Consider the following 21,341-nt stretch of genomic DNA (forward strand, 5'->3'; position numbering starts at 1 on the left):
ACCAAGTTAAAAATAGAAGGGAACTTCTTCAGTCTGATAAAAGACATTTATAGAAAGTCTAAATTATACTTAATGGATATATTATTGGAACAAAGGAAGGATGTCTGTCCTCTGTAATCCTATTCAACATTTTACTGGCAGTCTTTGCCAGGGCAATAAAGCAAGAGGAAAGAACCAAAAAATAAAAGGCATACAGATAGGAAAAAAGAAGTGTCTTTATTCACAAGTGACAAGATTTTTACATAGAAAAATAAAGAAATCTCAAAAAAAACCCTACTGGAATTAATATGTGAAGGGAGCAAGGCTGCAAAATACAAGGTCATGTATACACCAACCCATTGCAAAACAAAAATTTTTCAACACTATATACAGTATCACAAAATAAAGTAGTTGAATGGGGCCAGGCATGGTGGCTCACACCTGTAATTCCAGCATTTTGGGAGGCCAAGGTGGGCAGATTGCTTGAGCCCAGGAGTTCAAGACCGGCCTGAGCAACATGGTAAAACACCATCTCTACCCCCAAAATACAAAATTTAGTCAGTCTCATAACCCGGTCTCAAAATAAATAAAAAGATAAAATTTTTCGAAAAACTAAATAAAACAGTTGAATGGAAATGTAAGACCTTTATACCGAAATCTATACAACATTCCAGAGATAAATGAAAGATCTACATAAATGGAGAGCTGCAAAGTGTTCTTGGATTATAAAACTCAAAATTGCTAAGATGTCAGTTCTCCCCAAATTGATCTATAGATTTAATGCAATTCTGATAGATGCCAGGAGGCTATTCTGTATGAATTAATAAGTTGATTCTAAAATTTATACGGAAATGCTAAGTGCCTACAAAAACAAAAAATCATCTTGTTAAAGAACTACATTGGCAGACTCTCGCTATTTTATTTCAAAGTTAATAAAAAGGTGCAGTAGTCAAGTCAGTGTTGACTTTGTATATCAACGGAATAGATCAGAGAGACCACACATGTGGAGTCAATTGATTTTTAGTAAAGGTGACAAGGTAATCAATGGAGGAACTGGTGCTTGGACCATTTATTTGCAAGAAAAAATGAGCTCACACCCCTAACTTACAGTATACACAAAAATTAATTAGACGTGTAAAAGCCACAGCCATAAAGCCTCTGGTAAGAAACAAAGGAGAGTGTCTTTGTGACTTGGGTAGACAAAGATCAGATAGGGCACAGAAAGCACCAATCATAAATGAAAAAATGGAAAAACTGGTCTTTATCAAAATTAAAAACCCTTTAAAAAAAAGAAAAAAAAGAAAATGAAAAGGCAAATCTCAGATTGGGAGAAGACATTCACAATATATATGCAGTATGTCTGATGAAGGACTGGCTTCCAGAATGTATAAACTCCTCCAATTCAGTAAGAACAAGACAAACAGCTCAAGACAAAAATGAACAGAGGACTTGAATAGGCACTTCACAAAAGATGATATATATGAATAGCCAATAAGCACATGAAAAAAATTATCTACTTCAATAATCATCAGGGAAATGCAATTAAAACTGCAATGAGACATCAGTTTGCATCCACTGGAATGGCTAAATTAAAAGATGGATAACGCTAAGTTGGCTGGCTGTGAAGCACCTTGAACTCTCTCACATTGTTGGTTGGAGTGTAAAATGGTACAACTAGTTTGGAAAACTCTTTGGCAATTTCTTACGAAGTTAAATGTGTACCTACCCTAAGACCCAGCAAACTTACTTCTAGGTGTCTACTCAAGGGAAATGAAAACATATCCTTTGCTATTATGAATAAATAGCAAAAAACTGGAAGCAATCCTGATATCCCACAAACAAGTGAATGGAAAAATACATTGTGGTATGGTCATACAATGGAATACCATACAACAACAATAACAAAAGAACAAACCTCGGATCTGTGTAATAGCATACATGAATCTCAAAAACTTTTTGTTGCACAATTTATATAAAGTTCTAAAATAGGCAGAAGGAAGCTTTGGTGATAGAAATCAGATCATTTGTCATCTTGGGAGAAGCTGAAGATTGACTACAAAAGGGCACTAAGGACTTTCTGGGGTTATAGAAATGTTCTAGACTTTGGTTACGGTGGTGCTTACACAGGTGTACATTTGTCAAAGCCCTTTTACTGATCCAGAAGCTTAAAACCTGGGCTTTTTGTTGTGTGCAAATTATACTTTAGTAGTGTTGATTTCTAAAAAAAAAATCACCCCAATACTTTCCATGATGAATTAGTTAAAAGTGTTTGCTGATATGCTGAATGGCCAAAGATCCCTGCCTCACTACCATACACAGAATTAGCATCTTCTCCTCGGGTCAGAGTCCATTGTAACAAGTAACCTTGTTTCTCTCTCACTAAAAATCCCTTATGCTGGACAGAGAAACACTTTTTCTAGTCTTAAAAAAAAAAGCAAACAAAACAAAATATACACTCACAAAAACCTCTTTGAATGACTTGTTCAATGACAATTCTCTCACCATGACAGAAAGTTCTGCTTCGGGTTTAACTTAAATCTCTTATGCTGTGTTGTACTGATCTTTCCTTTGGTCCTTTAGTAAATTGGAGCTTTTCCGGGTCTGGACCTGAGTTTCTCTTCTAATGGTGCATAGCTATCTTTCTGAGTAGAGTTTTAAGGCAGGGGAAGTTTGGAATGATGCTGGTAGCACCTGGCCCAGCTGCCCCACTGCTGTCCTCTGTGGCTCTGCCTGATGATATTATTGGGTCTCCTGAAGGGTCACCAGGGGTGGTCCAGGGGCCCATAGCCATGGTGTACTCCCAGGTGTCTTGAATTCACTGATGTTTCTTTTCCCTCCACCACAGGAAATGCTGAAGGATGAGGTGCGGACGCTCACTTACCGGAACTCCATGTACCACAACAAGCACGTGTTCAAGGACAAAGTGGTACTGGACGTGGGGAGTGGTACTGGGATCCTTTCCATGTTCGCTGCCAAGGCAGGGGCCAAGAAGGTGTTTGGGGTGAGCACACCACTTCCTCCCACACACTGGCTTCCACAGAGCCAGCCCCTCGCCCTCTGCCTCCACCTGCCCTCCTAGAAGTACAAAATTTGGTCCATCTCTTTTGGTGGGGTCACACCTTCGAGGAGTAGAAGAAATCAGGTGTGACTCTCAGGAAGGAGGGCAGGCTGCCTGTCCCCTGCACATGGCTCCTGGATCCTTGTGACCACTAACATTTGCGGAGGAATTGTGGCTTTCCTGAGGCCATTCCAATGTCATCATGACCTTTCAGTGCTTACCCCCAAGGTCAGCTTCAGAGGCAGTGCAGGTGGTTATGCGGGGGAGCTCTGGTTTGAATCTCTGCATTTCCATTCACTAGGCGTGTGACCTTGGACTATTCACTTCCCTGTACCTCACTTTTTCTCCATCTATAAAATGAGCATAATACAGTCCCTTGCCCATAGGGTGCTTGTGAGGATTAAACGAGTTTAATACCCATGTGAACTGCTTAAAACAGTGCCCAGCATATGGCAAATGCTCGGCGTTTATTATTGTAGTTGGGATGGGGCCCTAGAGATAATGGGAAAATCTCCTTGTTTTCTTTAAAAGGCAAATCGGTCAGTCAACTTAAATTCTGTTGCTTTGGCTGTGGCAGCATTTCCAGGCTAGATGTGGAAGCTGACCCTCTGGGAAACCTCCTACCTATCCCCAGGCTCTCCCAAGGCAGCTTTGCACAGCCTGATGACAGAGGGCCTGGGAGGGTCCAGAGCTGGAAAGAAACTAAAAAAGAAGAGCTGCAAGATGCTGGCTGACATTTGAAAAATGCAGTGGGCCCAGGGCTGGAGCACAAGCATTCATCTTGGTCAAAATGAAAGGCAAACCACAAGGAGATTCCCAGCCTGCATGTGAGCTGGCCCATTTGCAGAGGCCGCAGCGACCTGAGCAGCATTCAGTGGGTCTTTGCTCCCATGCATTTGGTTGAGCCATCCCATAGCCAGCCCTGGGGACTCCCCCACCCACTGACTCCCAGGTTGACTAGATCCCCCTAGATCCCCCCTGGCCACCTGCTGCCTCCAGGAGCCTGCTCCTAAGTCGCCCAGCAAGGCAGCATTCCTCCTACAAGCCTGACTTGGAAAACCCTTGAGCCACGACTGCCGAGGGTCTTCTGGAAGCTTGGGCTGCCCTCAAGCTGCCTCCGGTGCAACTTTGACCAGGAAAAGCTGTGAGGTTCTCAGCCGAGGCACTTGCTGAGGGCAGGGGCCCACCTGGATGCCGGGCAGGTCATGTCATCAACACTGGTAGAACTGCTGGTTCTCCAGGATGGAGACCTCGGGCAAGGGTCTTAGTGAGGTCACAGGGCATCAGAGCTGGACTTGAGGCCTCTGGTGACCCCCACATGCTTTCTTTCCCAGCAGGGAGGCCCCGTCTCAGCGCCGGCCTTGGTGGGGGACAGGGCTGAGCATGGTGTCCCTGGCGCCTGAGTCATTCCGGGGGCTCCAGCCAAGGAGCTGTCAGAAGGAGGCTCCCACTTGGCGCCTTCCAGCTGCGGTGACTTGGCGCGATCTGTCTGCCTCCCGCCCTTTTCTCTAACAGCTCTTTTATAAATGGCTCCACCACATTTAGCTGCGCTCCTTTCCGGATGGCTCATTTCACAGTTTCTCCTGTTCCAGACCCCCTTCCACCCACTGCTGTCCTCCAGTGGGGAGATGAGATGGCGGGAGAGAGAGACAGAGAGAGAGGGAGGGAGGAAGACCATGGTCCCAGAGTGGAGACGGGCACACAGAAACAGACAGATGTGACAAGGGCAATGGAGAGGAGAGCGAGAGAGAGAAAGGTGCAGAGAAAAGCTAGAGAAACGGGAGAGGGGCCTGGAAAAGCAGAAAGAAGACAAAGTAGAAAGCACAAAAGAAAAGAATCCGCAGAGGCGGGCGGATCACCTGAGGTCAGGAGTTCAAGACCAGCCTGGCCAACATGGCGAAACCCCGTCTCTACTAAAAATACAAAAATTAGCCAGGCATAGTGGTGGGCGCCTGTAATTCCAGCTACTTGGGAGACTGAGGCTGGAGAATCGCTTGAACCCAGGAGGCGGAGGTTGCAGTGAGTCCAGATCGCACCATTGCACTCCAGTCTGGGCAGCAAAGCGAGACTTTGCCTCAAAAAAAAAGAATCAGGAGAGTGAAGAGAGGTGGTAAAGACAGAAGAGGGAAGAAATGGAAGAGGAGAAGACAGAAGAAAGGAAAACAAGGCGGGAAGGACTCCGCCCCGCACTCTGAGTGTTGAGCAAGCTTTGGCTGAGTTCACCCTCACACACTCGCGTGCATCGGGGGGCTTCGGCTTCTCTCGGGAGGACGCTGAGGCGCAGTTAGGAAGGGCAGAGGCCAGGCGTACATCCGGGCTGCCAGCTCCAGGTCTCATGCTCCTCAACACTCAACGCGGTCACCTCTTGCAAATCAGATGATGACATGGCCAGAGGGGGAGAAGAAGAGGAGGGAATCACACCCCTACAGACAGTGCGGCCTGAAGGCCAGGGACCTGGCAGCCCAGGAAAGGGCTGGTTCCCCTGGGTCCTGCAGCCTGGCCGGAGTCGGCCACCTTGGATGCAGCTCTAACCAAGTGACCCCTTCTGACCCCGTAGGTGCCCTCACCCTTCCTCAAGGCGTGGCCAGAGGCGTCAGAAACTCCCTCAGTGCCCCTTTGCGAGTACTTCTCAAGGGAATGGTCCCTGCCCGAGGCCCGGGGGTAGTCTGAGGGGCCCCCAGGTGTGGAGGTGAGTAGAGCCCAGGATCTTAGCACAGGCCAGCCTCTGTAAGAGGGCCAGCCCCGGAGGTGAGGATGGCTCTCGGCAGCTGCCCCTCTGTGTCCAGAACCCCTGGCAGTGTGCCTGAGATGCTAACCCTGGGCTGGAGCTTGGCTTCCAACCATTCCCACGAGGGACTGTTCTCAGGGAAGGTCCACTCATCTCTCAAGTACCTTGGCCCTTTGCTTAGGAGGTCTGGAGAGTCTGGAAAGACGTCTGGATTAAAAGGAATGATTTCTTTCAAAGATGAAGCGACGAGAGCTAATGCGGGGGGTGGGAGGGGAAGAGAAAGATCTTAAACCAGCCCTGAGGTCCTGACCTGGCTTTTTCCAGATGGTCCCGTCCTGGCACGCAGCTCGTTTACCCTGGAAGGGCTGGGCTGCGGTGGGGAGGATCATGTCGAGGGAGGGTCGACACTCTGGCTTGGATCTGCCTACCTAGGGCCCCCATAGAGGGAGGACCTGCTGCTTCCTGCCATTCTCTGCTGGCCAGGAGCATGAGGTCTGCCAGCCCCTTTTGAGTCTCCAGCACAGAGACTGGAGACTCCATCACAGGTGGCGGCTGGATCTCAGTCTTTTCGCAAAGGCAGCCCAATTTCATGGAAAGCCGCTGGCCTTGAGGTGGGAGGGCTGGGTTTCGGGGTTTTCAATCTGCCACAAAGTGGTGATGCAGCCATGGGCAAGTCACCACCCCTGTTGGGGCCTCAGTGTCTCTATCCATTGCATCGGTGTTGCCGTGAATTTTTTTGACGCCTCGCTCCTTTGTCCTGTTGCCCTTTCCAGATCGAATGCTCCAGTATTTCTGACTACTCAGAGAAGATCATTAAGGCCAACCACCTGGACAACAGTAAGACCTACCTCTGAGTATTTCCTCCTGGGTGGAGGGGATGGGAAGCTCACACTTGCTTGTTGGGATGGCACAGCGGGAGGCGCGCAGAGTGCTTGGACTTGGGGAGGTGGTGCACCCAGCTGAGGCCCCTGCCAGCAGGATTGCGGCCATGGGTGCTGATGTTCCCACCCCCACCAGGGAAGCTAAAGATCGCAGCCGTCTACTCTCAGTTTTTGGCAAGTCCTGCTTGTGGCTAAATCCTGAGTTGCCATACTCTTTGCTGGTCCCCAGCTGTGGGCAACCTATTGCGTTCTACAAAATGGCCACATTCCTCCTCCACCTCCTCTTCCTCCTCTTCCCTCTCCATGAGCCCCAGCCCAGTCTTTCCCTGCCATCTGCCCGGGGGCATCCTGGCAGACCCCAGGATGTAGCCCTCCACTGCCCACAAGCCCTGTTACTGCCGGGCTTTTTTTGGGAATGAGGCTGCTCTTGGGAGTGGACCCTTCTTCAGCTGGAGTCTGATTATGCAGAGGGGTGTCGCTTCCCTTCCTCCCCTCCCACCTTTCCCGTGGACTGAGACATTTCCCAGCCCCTCCTCTCTGGAGCCCATCTTGGAAACAGACCCGCGAGGGTCCCTGATCAGGAGACGTCCTTGGAGCTTGCATCTGACAGCAGGATTAGAAGCCATCCTCGGCCCTGTACTCAGTGCTGGGGAGAACATCAGAAAGGCAGACAGGGTACCAGCTCTGTGTGGGCATCCTGTCCTACTGCGCTGGGGCTGCAGTGAGGCCGGGAGAGGAACTGGTAGACAGAAAGTTGCAATACAGAGAGACAGCTGGAGCCAGACAGGGCTGGCAGGAGCAGTGGGACAGAGGCCGCCTGCAGCAGAGGGCTGCAAAGGATCAGCTCCAAAAGACAGAGCTCACTGCAGAGTTCCGAAAGGTGGGAAGGCTGGAGCTGGGAGGGAAGGACGTTCCCTTGAGGGGTCTGGGGCAGGGGAAAAAGAGGTCAGGTTGAGAAGGAATCTGATTTCAGTGTCCCTCCTGAGGGAGCCTGGGTAGGGAGGTCTGGCAGGTGGGCTTTGTCAAGTCCGAGGCACTGAGGAGTCAGCTCAGCCTCCCCTGTCTGTGCTGTGCGACCCTCTGCTCTTTGGATGCAGCCCTTGCCATGCTCCCTGCTGATCTGCCAGAATTCCTCTGCCCTCCTAGAGGGTGCCTGCTGCCCTGTCACCCCTCTGGGTCTGACCTGAGTCCCCAGGCCCAGGTGGTACCTGCTTGCACACACTACTACAAACCTGTGTCCCTGTGGCTTCAGCCCTGCCACCTGTCCTGTCTGGTGCTTGACCCACTTGCTGCAGACTCTTTGCAAAGGCAGGAGCCTTACGGACTCAATAAACTTCTCTGCAAACCACCATGAATCAGGTTGTGGGGACAGAGCAGGGAACCAGACAGGTAAAGTCCCTGACCTCATGGAATCCACATTCCATTTAGGGGCAGGGGTTACAGATAATAAATAAAGAAGCAGACACTCAAAGAAAAATATCAGGTGGTGATAAGTGCTTTGCAGATCACAAAGTCAGCTGACAGGATGGAGAGAGACCCCATGGCTGCGTTAGGTTAGCTGCTCTCTGAGCAGGTCACAGTGAAGCTCAGATCTGAATGACAGGCAGGAGCCAGGCTGACAAAGGTGAGGGGAGGAGAATCTCCGACAGAAGTTACAGCCAGTACAAAGGCCTCTGGGATGGACTGAGCTTGGCATGCCCCAGAAACACAAAGAAGATCATGCCATGTGGCCAAAGCATGGAAACACAGGGATCAGAGAGGGAGGAGGGGACCAGATCACACAGGATTTGTAACCAGGAAAACAAGGTTAGATTTGATGCTCCAGGTGCTGCAGTCTGTTGGAGGATTTCAAGCAAGGGAGGCGGCTTCTCTACGGAGGATAGATTGGAATACGTTGCAAGCAGGAAGAGTGTGAGCAGACACACGGGAAGAAGCTATTGCAGTGCTCCAGTGAGAGGGGCTGCAGCAGGGACTGGGGCGGCAGTGGAGATAAAGAGAAGTGACCCCTGTGGGATATGCTTGGAGATGGAGGCACAGGACCTGAAGATGGATTGAGTGTGGGGATGAGAAAAAAGAGAGAAGCAAGGATTGTTTTTGACTTGGGCAACTGGGTGGATGGTGGGTGGATGGAGGCAAAGGACTCATAGGGGTGGCAGGAGTGAGAAGGAAATCAAGAGCTCCTTTTTGCATGCGTTAGGTTTGAGATGCCCGTCGGACATCCAGGTAGATGCGTTGAGTCAGACTTGGATATGTGAGTCTAGAATTTCAGGAAGAGCCAGGCCAGGAGACCTCCACTTGGGCGTCATCAACCTATAGGTAGTATTTGAAGCCACAGGATGCAGTCACTTAGGGATGGTGTGTAGCTAGAAGAAAGAAATGGGCCAAAGATGGGGCTCTAGGGCACTACAATGCAACATTCAGAGGTCAAGCAGGGGAGAAGGGCAGCAAAGAGGCAGAGAAGATGTAGTTGGTGAGGTTGAAGGGCATTCAGGAGAGAGGAGGACCATGAAGCCCAGGGAAGGGGCAAGCTCAGCTGTAGGGAATGTGGAGGGATCAGCTCTGGTAAGAACAGAGAAGTGACCACCATTGACTCTGGCCACATGGAGGTTACCAGTGTTCTTAACAAGCACAGGCTCAGTGTGGGGCTGGGAGAGAAATCTATTTAGATTAGGTTCAGGAGGGACTGTGAGGCAAGGACCAGAAATGATGGGAATAGAAAAATGGAACAGTAGCCATAAAGGAAGGTAGCATCAAGGGAAGAATTTTTTTTTTTTTAAGAATAGGAGATATGAAAATGTGTATGTGATTCACTGGTGTAGTAGAGGGACAGAGAAAAATTGCAGATGCAGGAAAAAGTAAATTCAGCAGCAAAGGTATGTGTGTCGGGGGTGGGCTCCAGAGCACAGGTGGAGGGGTGGCCTTTGCCCTGCCTGGGTGGATGGGGGGTCTTTGCTGGCACAGGGGGAGGGGTGGCCTTTGCCTTGCACAGGTGGTGGGGCGTTCTTTGCCTTGCAGAGGTGGAGTGGCGGCCTTTGCCTTGGGGTAGGGACAGTTTAGCCGTAGAAGTGGGGGAAAGTGGGGAGTGTGGGTCCAGATGGAGGTGCCAGTGGTGGGAAGCCTCAGTTTTTCTGCTTTCATTTGCTCAGTGAAGAATGAGGCAGTTGCATATCAAAAAGACAGAAGGGGAAGGGAAGTGAGTCCTGGAATGGGAGGGAAGGAAGGAGGGCAGCAGACAGGCTGGGGGAGTGAGGACTGCTGCGACGCCATCTGATGCCTGTAGAGATACATGACCATAGAGGCGCAGTGTGCCCCATCCTCACTATTGTGTGATCTTTCTCTTACCACTCTCAGGAGCTTGGGTGCGGTTGGAATGGAAGGTTGCCTGGATCAGGGCTTTGCTGGGAGCATGCAGCGGAGGGCGGGGGAGCCAGAAGTTGACAACAGTGGTGGACCATGGGATCTAAGCTGGGCCAGGAAGGAAGCGGGGAAGGGCAGTAGTGGTTGTGACAAAGGCTGGGGCAATGGGCGGACAACATCTGTAGTGGCCAGAAGTGGAGCTGCGATCCTGAGGCCCAAGTAGGGGAATGCTGCTCAGACCCCTTGACTTCTGGCTTGGTGTCCAGCCTCTCTTGGCTCACCAAGCAGAGCTGGGTCTCTTCTGCGACCTCCTCAGAGAAATGCTTGACCCGGGCTCCCTATCTGCTTACTAAAGATGGATGAAGAAAACCGGTCAATTCTTTCTCTGTGAGGGTGACACAGCCTGGCATCCTTCTCCCCAGCCTGTGAAATAGGGCAAATGGTTTTCTCCATTAACAGGTGTGAAAACTGAGTCTAGGAGAGGTGGCTGACTGAGCCTGGGCTTTGTTCTGGTGCCCTTTGCTAAGGTGTGTTTGTGTGGATGCAGAAGTACCAGGAGTGCTGCTGAACCTGAAAGTCTGTTGGGAGGGGAGGCTGTGTGCGGGCACAGCAGGATCAGATGTCCTCTCAGTGGTCCTGAGTCTCATCCCTGAACTCTGAAGGGCTCCCAAACAACACCTCGACAATTCCCCTCCCTCTGCACAGGTTTCATCTGCGCCATAATTCCTGACCTCTGACCCAGCCTCTGACTCTTCATCTCCCTCTCAGTGCCAGCCCACCCCCCAGTAAGTGTCTGGGGCTCTGGAAACACAGCCTCCCTGGTCTCCCTCCTCCCCAGGCTTGCAGGGGCTACTACCCTGCAGCCATTCATAGCAGAGTGTGGGGCGGACCGGCAGGGGAGGTGGCTAACTCCAACTGAGGCATCTCCGACCTGCTTGCCGGGAAAGGAACCACACAGCCCCCTCATCATCCTGCTCTGCCTCACACCATAGGGCTCTCCCTTTCCTCCTCTTCCTTCTCCTTCCCTTCTCCTCCCTTTTCCCTTCTTCATTTTAACCTTTGAAATACTCAATGTACAGAAAAAGCGCATATACAGCTGGGTTTTTTACGGAATCGTTTGAGAGTAAGTGGTTCATGCGATGCTCCGTCATCCCTGAATACATTAATGTGCATTTCAAACCATCGAGGACATTTTCTACCAGCCACATGCAACCATCAACGTCAGGAAATTAACACGTCATCGTTACCTAATGCCCAGATCCTTTTCATGTTTTGTCAATTGTCTCAGTAACATCATTTGTAGCACAAGGATTTCGTTCAGAATGACACGTTGCATTTAGTTGTCGTGACTGGTTCCCTTCAAGCTGGCCGACTCAGACTTTCCTTGACTTTCATGGTTTTGACACACTGGAAGATCTATAGGCCAGTGTTTTTAGGATGTCCCCCAGTTTGGGATTGTGCGATGCTTCCTCATGATTGAATTCAGGTTCTGCATCTTGGGTAGAAATATCACAGACAGGATGCTGTGTTCTCACTGCATGCAATTTCGGCCTGTCTCGTTACAGATAGCATCACTTAGACCACTTGGGGAAGGCAGTGTCTGCTGCCAGCGGCAGCGTGGGAAAGCTGCTCTTTTCCCTTTGTAATTAGTAAGATTTTTCTGGGGGAGGTACTTTGACACCATGTAAATATTTCATTCCTCATCAAACTAACATCTATCTATCTATCTATCTATCTATCTATCTATCTATCTATCTATCTATCTATCTATCTATCCGTCCATCTGTCCGTCAGTCCATCTATCTGTCTGTTGGTCTGTCTGCCTGCCTACCTACCTTATCTATCTATCTATCTATCTATCTGTCTATCTATCTATCTACCTACCTACTTACCTACCTAACTAATCCATCTCTCTCTCTCTATCTTGTCTGTCTAATCTATCTATCTATCTATCCTGTCTATCTGATCTATTTAATCTAGCTATCTTTCTGTCCATCCATCCATCCATCCAACCAGCCAGCTAGCGTTCATCCACCTACCGATCTGTCCATTCATTTCACTATAGAGTCCTATTTTATTTAATAGGTTACAGCTGTTATCACTACTGGCTTCAACACTCAAATTATCCCTGATTTGGTCACTGATGCCCTTCCAGCTGGCTTCTGTGTCCCTTTGAAATGCCTCTTTCCCTTTTCCCAAGGCTCCTTACTTTCCAGCACAAGACACGCCAGGCTTGTCTTGTGCCTTCACGCCTCTGTTCTAGAATCAGTCATTTCTGCCTGATTCCAATTAGTGGACCACAGCATTTAGAAACTAAGGTAGGGGCTAGACGCTCATTGATTTTAGAATGTTGATGTTCCCAGGCTGTTTCACCGGGGAAAGCTGGGGAGTGTGTGTCTCTGTGTGAGTGGACACATTTACACAATCTTTATTACTGTATCTATTTTTTTTCCTTTTTTTTTAGAGACGGAGTCTTGCTCTGTCACCCAGCCTGGAGTGCAGTGGCACGATCTCGGCTCACTGCAAGCTCCGCCTCCTGGGCTTATGCCATTCTCCTGCCTCAGCCTCCCGAGTAGCTGGGACTACAGGCCCCTGCCACCATGCCCGGCTAATTTTCTGTATTTTTAGTGGAGATGGGGTTTCACCGTGTTAGCCAGGATGTTCTCGATTACTGTATCTATTTATACGTATTGTCAATCAAGTAGGAACTCACATGATTAACTCACTCCAGTGTTAACCAGTACCATGGAGTTTCCTCTCATTTCCTCCCTTTCCACATTTCTACCCCCTTTCTCTAGCAGAAAAACCAGACTCTCATTATTGGTAATACGTTGGCTTACTACTCATTTACAATATGTTTACATACCCCTGAATGTAACCAACCTCCCATTGTCACCACCTTCTGCCCCAGGCAGATGTCTGTCACCCCGTGCTGGAATCTGACACCCTTGCTGGGCAGCGTCCCACATGGGCACCCTCCTCTGTTTGGGGAGCCGGACTGCCATGGTCCATGCTGACCCGTTGTGGCATCCACACCCCCACCTTTTCCTGGGTTTGCTCAGCCCCACCTCATGGCTTTAGCATGGAATCGTTCGTCCTCTGGGTTTTGATGGCTCAGACTTGATTCTATGCTACCGAGGCAAAGGCTTGAAGAGGGCAAACCATTGTGCCCAAGGGAATAGCTGCCCTCGTGCCCATTCCTCCCTTAACACACCTGTTCCGGGGAGGAGGGAACTCCAGGTCCAGGGGCCTCCATAGAGCAAAGTGGTCTTTACTTCTTCCTCCCAGGGTTTGCAACAGGTGGGTGGAGCCAGCGAGGCCACCCAGAGCCCCGGCTGTTGCACCCGCTCGCAGCAGCGGGTGTGTACTCAGAGGAGGACAGCTTGGCTGCACGGACGCTTCCATGGAAATGCTTTTGAAATGCTGCAACAGCCAGCCATGTGGGTCTCAGGAGCGTAGGTGTAGAGACATAAATAACAACACGGGGCATAGAATACCTGCTTCCCAGAAGCAATCAGCCTCTCTCCCTCTCCACCTCCGTACGGCTCCCGTGATGAAGTTATTCACATGTAGACACACACCCACAGGAAGCCACCTGCAGCAGGCACGCAGCCTTCACATGGCTTCTTCCACATGTGTGGCCCACACGCACGCTTCAGTGACTCCTCTTTGACTTCAGCACTAACGACTATTATTTCCTCTCCATCTGATGAGGAAACCAGTGGGCTGCCGAGATGCTGACAAAGGTAGATCCATTTGCGAAGGTTGACATAGGAGTTCAGAGGTTGATTGCATTGGCATAACTCTAGAAACAAAAAATGTATAGCCCGTTTACTTCCTAGAAAATTCAAGGAAAAAAGCATGCCCTCTTCCTTGTCCTTCTCCTACTTTTGCATGACCTAAAGCATAAATGTCCTAGCTAGAAGAGACTTTAAGGTAGTATGACATGAGGCAGTGGCAAGGGACAGCTGGGCCTCCGCAACTTAATGGTAGAGAGGACTTTGTCAAATCACTTCCCCTTTCTGAGCCTCTTTTTGCCCCTTTAGAGGAGATAGACCAGTGCACAGCTTGTAGGGTTATGAGGGGCTTAGGGATTTGTGGAGGTCAAGTGCCTGATATAGGGCCTCACACACAGTAGGTGCTCAAATGTCAGCTACAGGTGATTTCAGGTGTAATGCTCTACACATTGATGAGTCTTGGCCACACACTCCCAGCCTTATATAGGTGACAATAGGTTCGGTGCTCTGACAGTAATCCTGTGTGCTTTGCAACCACCCAGTCCTGGCATGATTCACCTGGTGGGAATTCCACAACTGCTACACATCCCCAGTTCCTTCCCCTTTTGCTCAGGAGGGCTGTGGTTGGAGCATTCTCCTCCGGCCATGTTTTAGCATCTCTTTCACCAACAGAGGGTCGTGCTAAGAAATAAACACAGCCAGTCCATGGGAGGGGCCCAGATGCTGCACTTGTGGCCATGCAGCTCCAGTTTCTGCCTGCCAGCAGTTGCGGAGAACACCATGTCACACTGTTCCTAGCTGGAGATCAACTACAATCTGTTGTCTATCCACACACTGCTGCCAAGTGACACCTCCTAACCTATATCTGGTTGGTGGATGTTTTGAATCAATCCACACTGAGAGTCACATGTTTTTATTCGTATTCAACACCACGTTGTTAGAGTTGGTCTTCCATCACAAATGACTAAGACGCCCTACAGATGATCACTCTCCTGGGAGTCATTGCTGTTGGCTTTGTGGTGGGTGTCCTGTGGTGAGGGTGGAAGCTCCTGTAGGCTGCTCTACACTAGGCTCTTAACCAGTTCTTTGGAATAGGGTCATGCAGCCAACTCATGAATCCACACAGTACTTTGTCATCTTCTCTCTTAGGATGCCGTGGCGGTGGGGCCTTGTCAACGTCCTGGGTGAAGTCCCACGTGACATCCCGCAAGCGCGGGCTCTGGAGTCAAACTTTCTGACTCACGCCCAGCTCTGCCGGAAGTAGGCTGTGCTCTTGGAGGACTTAGTTTACGTGCCTTAGTCTCCTCATCTATGAGATGGGAATAGTGGTTCATACCTCCCAGGGCCACTGGGGGGACGGCCTAGTTGCTGTTGGTATAACTGTGGCACTCTGGAGCCAGTCCCCGACAGGATCCTGAGAGCTGACTGTGAAAGTTTCAGTCAATCTGCAGAATGGATGCCGTCACTGGCCACGGTGGAAGTGTTTATACCACAGAAATCAGCAAAGGTGACAAACCAGGGCTTCTGCCTCCTGGAGAGCCAGTTGTTAAGTAGCACCAGCACACCGCTGTATAAAGCTCAACAGCATCCAGTAGGCGCTAAGGAACAGATAAACGTTAGCGGTTGTTACGATTATTCCATTTATCAACTTAACTAATAACCATGTCAAAAAAAGAAATGAGACCAATCATACGTAATTATTTTTAATGAGCCTGTACTAGTGACTGCTGGCAACTGCTACTTCCTTCCCTAACTGCTCAAGAAACAACCCATTACTAATCTCCGAAGTGAGTTTCATGGATTCCCCCTTTTGAGTATTATTGAGCCACGTACTGGGTCCTGTGTTTGTGGTGTGACTAGCACAGACAAAATCTTTGCTCTCATAAAGCTTACACTCTCAGGGAGAAGACAGATGTGAAGGCAAGCGAACAATCACGACATAATCACAAAGTGTGAAAGTGCTTAGAAAAAAAACAGCATGGAGAAATTGAGAAAATGGGGATGTGCTTTTTCCAATTGGGTGGTCGCAGGGGCATGCTGGCTGTCACGTGCTGCCTGCCAAGAGCCGAGTGCATGCACTCATCTCTTCTCAACTCTGCCTTGAATGGCAACATCTGTGGCATTAACTTGAAATCGTCTGTAATGGAAGTATTTACACCACGGACACGGGCAGGTGCTACAAACCAGAGCTGTTTTGTTTTCCCTTCTGGAGACCTAAAGGTGAATATAGGGCCATGCTGAGAGCAGTGGGAAGAGTGTTTTACCCACCTGTACACATTCCCTCAGGTGGGAGATACTTTCTGTCCCATGGAAGCTTCTGCTGCAGGGAGAGAGTGAAACCATTCCAGGTAGAGAAACCTGAAATGGTTTTCTGAATACCTGAGCCCTGGCGAAGCTTTGGTTGCCCTTTACATTCCCGTGGATGTCACCCACTTTACCCAGTACCAGTGCATTCTTGATAACCCCTGCTCCCCTTCGGCCAAGCCCATGTGATCATCTGCCTGGGGCCACGGTGTCGGGTACCTGCCAGGCTGGACCACAGGTGTTGTTCTAAGTGGTGGGTGATGGTTTGGGATGGGAGGAGTCCTGGTATTGTTCTGATTAACGGAGTACTCCAGCCACTGCCTAAGAGAGGAGAGAAACCAGGCAGGGTCTCTGGCTAGGGAATGGCTCTGGCAAAGCTAGCAGGGCTTTAGAGCTCCAGCCAAGTACACTGAGCCCTGAGCCTTCAAGGGAGCCAGAAAAGGCTAGAACATGAAGCCAGGCTGATGACACAGTGGGGACAAGGCAGATCCTCGAGTCCCACATTCTTGGGTGAATGGGGGATTTGGGCAGGGAGGGGGGTACTATATTGTGGAAGCGACCACATTGAGGCTCCATGACACCCAAGGCTCCCTTATGCCACTCCGGCAACAAGGTCAGTTTGCTGCAGGACATAGTCCCAGTCCCACCAGACATTGAGAGTAGAGATACAGACATCCTTTTTCCCATCACCATGGGCTTCAGAATGGGCAGGTTCTGACCTCGGGAGAGAGGCTTATCCATGCACCAGGGTCCCGGAGAAGGAGAGGGCAGTGGGGCAAGGCAGGGGCTGACATCAAGGGAGATTGATGGGATCTGGCTCCCCCCCCCCCGCTGCTCTCCATGGCTGGATCTCCCCTCAGGCTGCCAACCAACCTGACCAGCTGCAGGAGAAGGGTAGGTCAGTCCTTTGCCTTCTCTGATTTCTTTTCTCTCAACATCCCAAGGAGTTGCTCCGTGTCCATAAGAATCCCAGGCGGTAGGGAGGTCAGATGTACACAGATTCGCCGGGTGAGGAAAGGAACCATGGGGAGGCACAAACGTGCGCAACAGGCCTAGGTTTAACCTGACTTCTCTAAACTCCAGTTCTCTCCTTAGGCTAAAAGAATAACAAAACTAAACACACAAGTTCCTAGGAGGATTACTGAAGTAACACACGGAAAATCACTCTGCAAGCTGCTATTCAAATGCTAGTAACTTTTTACTGTCACAATTAGGACTAGTTTGAATATCTTTTGTCTCTTAACCCGATGCCCCCTTTTTTTTTTAATTGCTCATTCATCCATCCGTTCATTCAGTAATGACTTTGAATGTTTGTGAGGAGTCAAGTGAGTGCTCCACTATATCCTGGAAATAGGAAGCTAAAATAGACAATGAAGAAAAGGAATGCATACGCTGGAGGTGAGCCGGGCCCTCCGCAGGTGCAAGGCAGCAAGCGTGGGTGTCACCAGAATAGGTGTGTGAGCCAGGACCAAGGGAATGGGGAGGGCGAGCGAGGGGCTTTGCTACAGTGGGGCTGGCGGGGGGGGTCAGGGGGCTTCACAGGCTCATAATATGTTCCCTGTTCCCATGCACATGACCCTCTTTCCTCCTCTTCTGTGAGACAGGATCTGTGAGGACCCTAAAAATGATCACTCACTTCAGATCCTATGGGCGCCAGCTGACCCTGATGGACGCGCTGGAGGCTCAAATGAGGTTGGGCTGGCCTGATTTGTTTAAAAACAAAAATGACCATTAATGAGAATGACTAGATTCTTTTCTGTAAGAACCACTCACACCACAAAGAAAAAAAAAATTCCACTCAAAACCATTTTTAAAAATCCTGGATGTCTAATTTACAAACTTGAAGCTACAGGGGAAATTTTCCCAATTTAGAGTCGATTGCTCCCCGTTGTGCATTTAGGTATGATTAATCATTCTAAAATTTACCAGCCAGGGTCCTGTCACAGTTCGTTGAACAAACTTTCCATCATCCTTATGGAATAAAAACATGGATCCGGACAGTGACCTCAATGCAACCTTGAGCTGAGGTAGTTTGAGTGATGTGGGGTCCAGATTGGGCATGGAGCTCTGCAGCCTATGGCTGCTCAGAATCTTAATATCAACAGCTGAGACCCCCTTGAAAATCCTTTGCATGGAGGAGAAGGGAAGACTGCTGCTGCGTGTGCCCACACAGTTCCTTGAGCCAGCCTAATGCCCTATGTTGGCCAATAGCCCCTAGTGAGTTGGCATAAGCCCCAACATGAGTGGTAGCATTTTGTAGATTTGGAAATTGAATCTGGAAGTTTAAGCGGTTGCTGGTGGTGACTACAGACTACAGGAAGAATATCCATGGTGATTCAGCTGGACTGTTGTATTTGGCTGCACAGAAACAATGCGACCTCTTAAAAATAAAAATAAAAGGACCCAGGAAGTGTTGAAAATGACAGTCACACTGGAATTCGCGGGCACCATCTTTTTATTGATGCCAGCTGTCTCCACCACTGAATCTTGCAGAATGCCTTACACAGAGCAAGTGTTCAGTACATATTTGAAGAACCACAGCTTTCTGACACTGCAAAGAATTTCAGATTCAACCTCCCTTCTTTTTTATTTTCCTGATGAGGAAAATAAAAGAGAGGAGATAGTTGATCGAGATTAGCTGTCAGCTGGAACAAGAGCATAAGTTGCTGCCTTTTAGGATTCCAGCATAAAGTTGTGCAGGTTGAGCACAAAAGCACTGGAGAAAGGGAATAATTGGAGTCTGAAAGCCAGTCCAGCACTGGGTTGAAGGCAGATGTCTCCTTTTCCTTTGACAAAGGGCTCATCTCCTCACCAGGGCAACTATGGGGCCATGTCCACACTGAGAAATGTTTGCACTTGAATTGATGTAGAAGGGTGATGCTAAGAGAATGGAAGTCCAGACTGTTGAGCATTTTATGGGGTTAACTGATTCCTCCTGCCTTTTTGCAAGCAGAGATTGTGATTTTTGCTATTCTGTGACCCACTGTATCTGTCTATCATCCATCTGTCTTCTATGTCATCTATGTATATCATCTATCCATCTATCAGTCATCTCTTGTAATCCATATTGATGAGGATACAGCAACTAATGGATAAGAGGGCTAACACAGAGAACATGAGCAGCAGTAACTCTCTTTGGGGGACACCCGAGGAATATTTCACACGTACCTGTTGTTAGACTAGATAATGGATTACTGCCTGTCTGTTTCCTGCAGCTCCTAATGGAGTCCTGTCCTAGAAACCTGTCATGGGTGGAGCCTTGTTCTAAACACTCAGGGTGGAGGTCATGAGGTCCCAGAGGCAGGAGAAAACATCTTCCGGGGCTGCAGGGAGGTCATGATATAAATGCAGGAGGAGGACCTGACCCATAGCCACACAGACACAGGCAGACATTAGGGAAGAACCTTCAAGAAACATGCAAAGAAAAAAACAAATAAGGGAGGCCATTAAAGACAATTTTTAAGTTTACAAAACTAAGACAAGCCAGGCTTTGCGTGCAAATGATTTGGCAGGTGAGTCATGCATCTATTTGTCGGTTCTCTTTCAAAATAAGAAGTAAATAGGCACAATGTTTGCATGTTTAAAAATCCTTTACTTTGCCCCCCTCTGAATTTTCTTAGTGCGGCCTGGGCCCTGCTCTCAGTTGAGTTCCTGCACTGGGGTCTCTGAGGCCCAGAGAAACACTTTAACACCTACCCCTCCCACTCCCTCCAGACCTTTTGGAGAATAGCTCTTCCTGCTCCTACTTGTTAATGGTAGGGGCTGATGAGTAGTAACCAATCAGGAGGGCCACACAAGCCTGAGCCTCACTGTAGAGTGATCAGGGTCAATGCACGTGTACAAAGTACCTTACTCCTTGTAGAGCAGGCTGTATCTGATTAAAGCTTGATTAAATACCACATAGTGGAGAGTAAACTGTCATCAGAAGCTGCTAATGGACACTCCATCACCTGCATTATTCACTGTGAAGACACTAAGTAAAGCCAGCAAGCGGTGTGCCCTTTGCAGTCCAGGAGCCTGCAGTCCAAATTAATTTTCATGAAACTCAGATTCTAAGCAGATGTGGTTCTTTTGATTTTTACTCCTAAGTACAGGCCATTGTCCATTTTTCCCAGCAAAGCTCGGGCATGGCGTGAGTTTTTTTTTTTTCAGAGGATATTGGAGAATGAGAGTTTCAGAGCATGAATATATGTAATCTTTCAAAGGAAAAGTTCGGGAAGAACAAGCCGACCAGTACATCGGCCCGCCAACTTCACAGTGATCTCGAAACTAGCTTGCTTAGATCTTTACAGCAACAAATACAAAAAGGGACCTCAAAATTTTGTATATGTTTATGTCAGTTGATCAAAAACCCAACTAAAAGTGTCTCCTCCCACAGAGGAAGCTGAAGTTCTTGGAGATAATTCATAAGCAGAAGCCATGGGGACAGGGGCTTTGACCCTGGCCCTATCTGCTTCCCCTCTCCATCTGTGGATCAACAAGCAGGAATATGTCAGATGATCTCCACCTTCTGTTGAGCTTCAGCTGTGGGCCTGGCACTCCACATGTGTTATTTCATTTAATCAATACAATCACTCTCTAAATAGATATTGCTTTTCCTGGTTCTTCACTTGGGAATTGGAGTTTAGTTAGGTCAAGTAACTTGTCTAAAGTCATACAGCTGATGGTGAGAAGATCTGGCTCTTAAACCTAGGTTTCCCTGACTGCAGAGCCCATGCTCTCATCAAAATATCAATTGCCACCCTCACAAACACTAGAAGGGCACCCATTTGGTACTGAGCCTGGCTGTGAACAGATGCAAAAGCAATAGAGGAGGCATCTATGCTTTCTTTGGGTTTGAATTGTCATGGTAACCTCACATAGGATAGGGGCCTTGAGAAGAGTTTTAGAGTCATGTCATATCAGATCTGGGCTCTGTTTCCACTACTGCTACTCATCCTTAGTTGTAAACAAAAGTAACAGTTGACCCTGAACACCACAGGGGTTAGGGGTGCCAATCCCCCACACAGTTGAAAATCCAAGCTTAATTTTTGACTCCCACAAAACTAAGCTACTATCAGCCTACTGTTGACCAGCAGTCTTGCTGATAACATAGTCAGTTAACACATATTGGCTGGGTGTGGTGGCTCATGCCTGTAATCCCAGCACTTCGGGAGGCCAAGGCGGGTGGATCACCTGAGGTCAGGAGTTTGAGACCACCCTGGCCAACATGATGAAACCCCGTCTCTACTAAAAATACAAAATTAGCAGGACATGGTGGCGCATGCCTATAATCCCAGCTACTTGGGAGGCTGAGG

The 21,341-nt window shown here is 48.9% G+C and overlaps 1 protein-coding gene across 2 annotated transcripts in view; it reads left to right on the forward strand.

The window, feature by feature from the left end:
• PRMT8 (protein arginine methyltransferase 8) overlaps nucleotides 1–21,341 on the forward strand; it is a 203,501-nt gene that overhangs the window by 155,962 nt on the left and 26,198 nt on the right. For both annotated transcript variants that reach the window (XM_011931063.1, XM_011931062.1), the window contains exons 3-4: nucleotides 2,825–2,980; nucleotides 6,539–6,602. In XM_011931063.1, coding sequence (XP_011786453.1) covers nucleotides 2,825–2,980; nucleotides 6,539–6,602 — 220 coding nt within the window. The remainder of the gene's footprint in view (nucleotides 1–2,824; nucleotides 2,981–6,538; nucleotides 6,603–21,341) is intronic.

Source organism: Colobus angolensis, unplaced genomic scaffold (assembly GCF_000951035.1).
Source record: "Colobus angolensis palliatus isolate OR3802 unplaced genomic scaffold, Cang.pa_1.0 Scaffold89, whole genome shotgun sequence".
Lineage (NCBI taxonomy): Eukaryota > Metazoa > Chordata > Mammalia > Primates > Cercopithecidae > Colobus > Colobus angolensis.